This window comes from Vicia villosa, linkage group LG5 (genome assembly GCF_029867415.1).
Source record: "Vicia villosa cultivar HV-30 ecotype Madison, WI linkage group LG5, Vvil1.0, whole genome shotgun sequence".
NCBI lineage: Eukaryota > Viridiplantae > Streptophyta > Magnoliopsida > Fabales > Fabaceae > Vicia > Vicia villosa.
Genome location: NC_081184.1, coordinates 139,669,646 through 139,673,695, shown reverse-complemented (window position 1 = coordinate 139,673,695; position 4,050 = coordinate 139,669,646). Strand labels below are relative to the sequence as shown.

The window sequence follows — 4,050 nt, the reverse complement described above, 5'->3', positions numbered from 1 at the left end:
CAAACTTAATCGAACAAAGCGTAAACTGTTATAATATACAAATAACGCGATGTAAAGCTACCGCCACGTATGAATTCAAAATGATAGCACTTAGAAAATATAGCAAGCCTCTATGCAAATAGAATTGCGACATGAATTCAATGTCACGGGAATCAAACTAACGCAAACATCAACACATACAAGTAGTACATATAAGCAACATATTTATATTATCAGCACATCATTATAATATCACAACAGTCCCAAAATCCAGTGGGAATACAAGTTCTCAAAACCTAGGCCGAATAAACGATATGTTATGATACAAACTATGTAACACCCTAAACCCAATCACTTGTTTCATAAAATATGTGAAATAATTTATTCAAAAAAGGTGTCACATTTTCTCAGCATAACATACTTTTCAAATCATATCATAGAAACAGAAGTACATCTCAACACAACTTTAAGTGTCTCATAAATAAAATCAACTTCATTTTAAATAATAAAATAAATAGTTCAACAACTTACAGAATACAAAACAGAAAACAATATTCTCATCTCAGTGTTACATTATTAGAGCGACATGCAGAAACTAAACAACTCATAAATAATAAACAACAAAGAAGGCCAAGTATGCCATCGACCAACACAAACAACATCTAAATCTCCTTTTCGGCTCTACCTGAGTATCTGCACCATAAGTTTAAAAATAGCACAGAAAACAAACATGGGGTGAAAATGCATTCATATATGTTAACAATGCATAAAATAGCAAGGATAATACAATTAACATAGATAATCTATCACATAATTCATCCCCAATAATAATCATTCACAATTGCAAATATGTATACAATGCATTCATCTCTTCTACTCTAATTCATGTGGTATCAAAGTTTTGGATGTCAGAGGTATGTTATTGATTAATCTACTTGTTATTGGCTCCTCTCTAAACCTGAAACTCATCATTAATTCCTCTCTGAACCTGAAACTCGTCACTGGACCGAAGTCTTACTTATCACTAAACCGAAGTCCTAACTATCTCCAATATACAAGATGCATGAGTGCGACAAACAAATACAATTCGGAAAACTCCAAAATACCCCTGAAAAACACCCCTGAAAACTCCAAAATACCCCTAAAAACTCCAAAATACCCTTCGAAAATGCATCTCCGAAGGCACCCATATCCTAATTTTAAAGATTTCAAATATGCATCTCCGAAATCACCCTTAATCAGATTTCAATGATTTCGGATATGCATATCCGAAATCACCATATGCAGATTTTCAATGATTCATTTTTTTCCAAAATAACAACATAGTAGAAATAAAATTAAAACCTCCTACTATTCGATAAAATGTAACGGAAATAAAAAATACGAAATATAGATTAAAAAATAATACAGTAATATGGAAGTAGTTGTTCGGATAAGTGCTCAATGTAAAAATATTACAACACCGAATAAAAAGTCATAAATAAAACATAAATAGTCATCTACTACTGAGTATGCCTAATGTGAACTCCCTGCGACCACCTCTACCTCCTATTCCCCACCACACTGGACGCCTCACCGACCATCCTCTGCACTGTAACAACCGCCCTGCTCAATGACCCCTCTATCTAATGCCTCCTGTCCTATCGAGTGTATCCGCTAACAGATCGGCAAGAGATTAGTGGCATAGTTATCCTCGGCTTGCTATCTCTCCAAGAGCTCCTCATGTGTTGGCCTAGGTGGACGCCTAGGAACATCGAGTGTCATGATAGGATGTGACATCTGATAGAACCATGTCACATATCCATCTACACAGTGCCAGCTCTGGGTGGCCAGTGTACGCCGATACTCCTCTGGGACTAGATGATGTGCCCAATCCTCAAAGATTGCAGTGAGCTCCCAGCGGTTAACAGAGTCAGTATCAACCTCAAACGGAGACCTCAGTATCATCTGCACACGTCCAAACTGTCTCATGCACCACTCCGACAGATATCTGACCACGGTGTTTGCCCCACATGCCAACCATCCAGAATACAATGTAATATGGTCGAATGGGACAACCGTAATCAACGAAGGGTGTCCATTGGATGTCATCGTGAGCAGTACGATCGAGGTATACACGATATGGCCCCACTTTTTGATTCCCCTTCTGGAGGACATATCGTGCAGCCCTAGGCATGGCATCAATGTAAGCAGGATCAAGATCGTAGTCGTGGGTGCGGTGGAAATAAGAGATGATCCAGCTCAGAAACAAAAATACGATATGTTAAAAAGAAATATGATATAATTAAATGTGAAATAATTAAAAATAAATGTACCCTAAAGAGTGTGCAAGAGCCGGTCATTTGTCTGGTCCTCTTGTTGGAGGCTTCATTCAGCTTCTGGTATAGGTATACCAGAATGGCGGCCCCCTAGTTCCACTCGTGAACTGTAGCCAGATCAATAAAGTACCAGAGATAAGTCATGTCCACGTAGGTTGCACTTTTGTCCATAAAGAGTGCAGTGCCTACCAAGAACATGAACCAACACCGCAGAGCGCAACCATGGTGATACTCAACAAAAAGCCCGTCACCTCCTTCTCAGACTCCGCTACCGCCACCAAGCGATTTTCGTAAAGCTCTTTCAAGCTAGAGAACTGGATATGCGCCCAACTCGTCGCTCTGCACTCATAATCCGCCATATTTGGGTCCATACCCAAATAATCCACCATCCACTCTATGGACTCAACCTTCTGTATACGAGAATGGTCCAGTAACCTCCTCTGATTGGTAGGTGGAGAAGACAGGCCACGTCATGTAGGGTGATCTTCAACTCCCCAACTCCCCACGTCATGTGCCACCTTTCAGCAAATGCCCCCTGCATGTCGTGGTTGATGGTACTATATCCGGTCATGCATAACCCGCCAAGCTCGCTCCCAGCTACAACGTCACTAAACCACTAAGCCTGTGGTTTAAATAGATCAAATATTTTCTGTGCATGGTTCACGGATTTTATGGTCGCCCGCTCCTGTCACAGCAAAAACAAAAAACAATGTTAGTTAAACCGTTTGAAGAAAGTGCAATAAAAACATAAATAAAAAACTGTTAAATTATAAAGTGCAATAAAAAATAACCTCGTCGTCCCAAACAACCGACTCCTAAATGCAAGATGAAGATCCTGCAAGCGCGTCATCCATTTGGATTGGTACTCGAACTCGATCCCGTCCCCGAGCCGCTGCTTGTTGTGCAGCTCTCTCGCGCCGAGCTGAGGCTGTCTGTGTCTCCCTACCTTATCTAAGTCGAGCGACCGGTGCCTGGATGCCTGCCATTTTTCTGAAAAAGTGCAACTGGTAAGACTTTGAAACAAATTTGAAAATTAAAAAAACAGTTCAGACCATATTTCAAAAGTGCATCTCCGAAACTAATCAGAGGTGATTTCGGAAATGCACTTCCGAAAACACATGCGAACAACCATTTTTGACATACCACCATTTCTTGTCCTAACTCAATAAAAATCCAATTTTTACCAACTAAACATTATCATTGACCTACAATAACTACACCCTACAAAAAATTTCTAATTTTTTAACAGCCTTAATAACATTTCCAACTTAGAGTTCAAAGTTATGGAAACTTACACTCTGTTGAAGCTTTGAGTTGATGTTGAATGAGGCTTTGAATACTTATCTATGTTTAGAACTAGTTGTAGAGCAAGAATCATTTGAATGCAAGTTGGCACAGATGGGTTTATTTGAAAAAAAATTGTTTTGAAGAGAATGAAAGTGAAGGGATGTCTGTTTGGGTTTTGTAAAAAACGCAACAATTTTCGGAGATGCGTCTCTGAAGACACCTTTTTTTAAAAAAAAGTTAGGTTATTTCGATATGCATATCCGAAAATAATTTTTTTTTTAAAATGTGTCTTGGGATATGCATATCCGAAATCACTTTTTTTTTTTTTAAGAAAAATGTGCCTTAGGAGATGCACATCCAAAATGTAAGGATATTTTAGAATTTTCATAATAGGTATCTAAGAAAGCATATTTAAGAAAGCATATTGGAGTAAAAAGAAATTCTCTAATCATTAAGGTGTTTGGGC

General features: G+C 38.6%; 1 protein-coding gene across 1 annotated transcript; it reads right to left on the bottom strand.

The window, feature by feature from the left end:
• Positions 1 to 1,680: 1,680 nt before the first annotated feature.
• LOC131605588 (uncharacterized) lies at positions 1,681 to 2,070 on the bottom strand. Its single transcript, XM_058877930.1, has one exon. The coding sequence runs from the start codon at positions 2,068 to 2,070 to the stop codon at positions 1,681 to 1,683; it is 390 nt and encodes a 129-aa protein (XP_058733913.1).
• Positions 2,071 to 4,050: the final 1,980 nt, after the last annotated feature.

Coding starts and splice junctions, on each gene's coding strand:
- LOC131605588 (XM_058877930.1), bottom strand. CDS start 2,070: ATGACATCCAATGGACACCCTTCGTTGATTACGGTTGTCCCATTCGAC.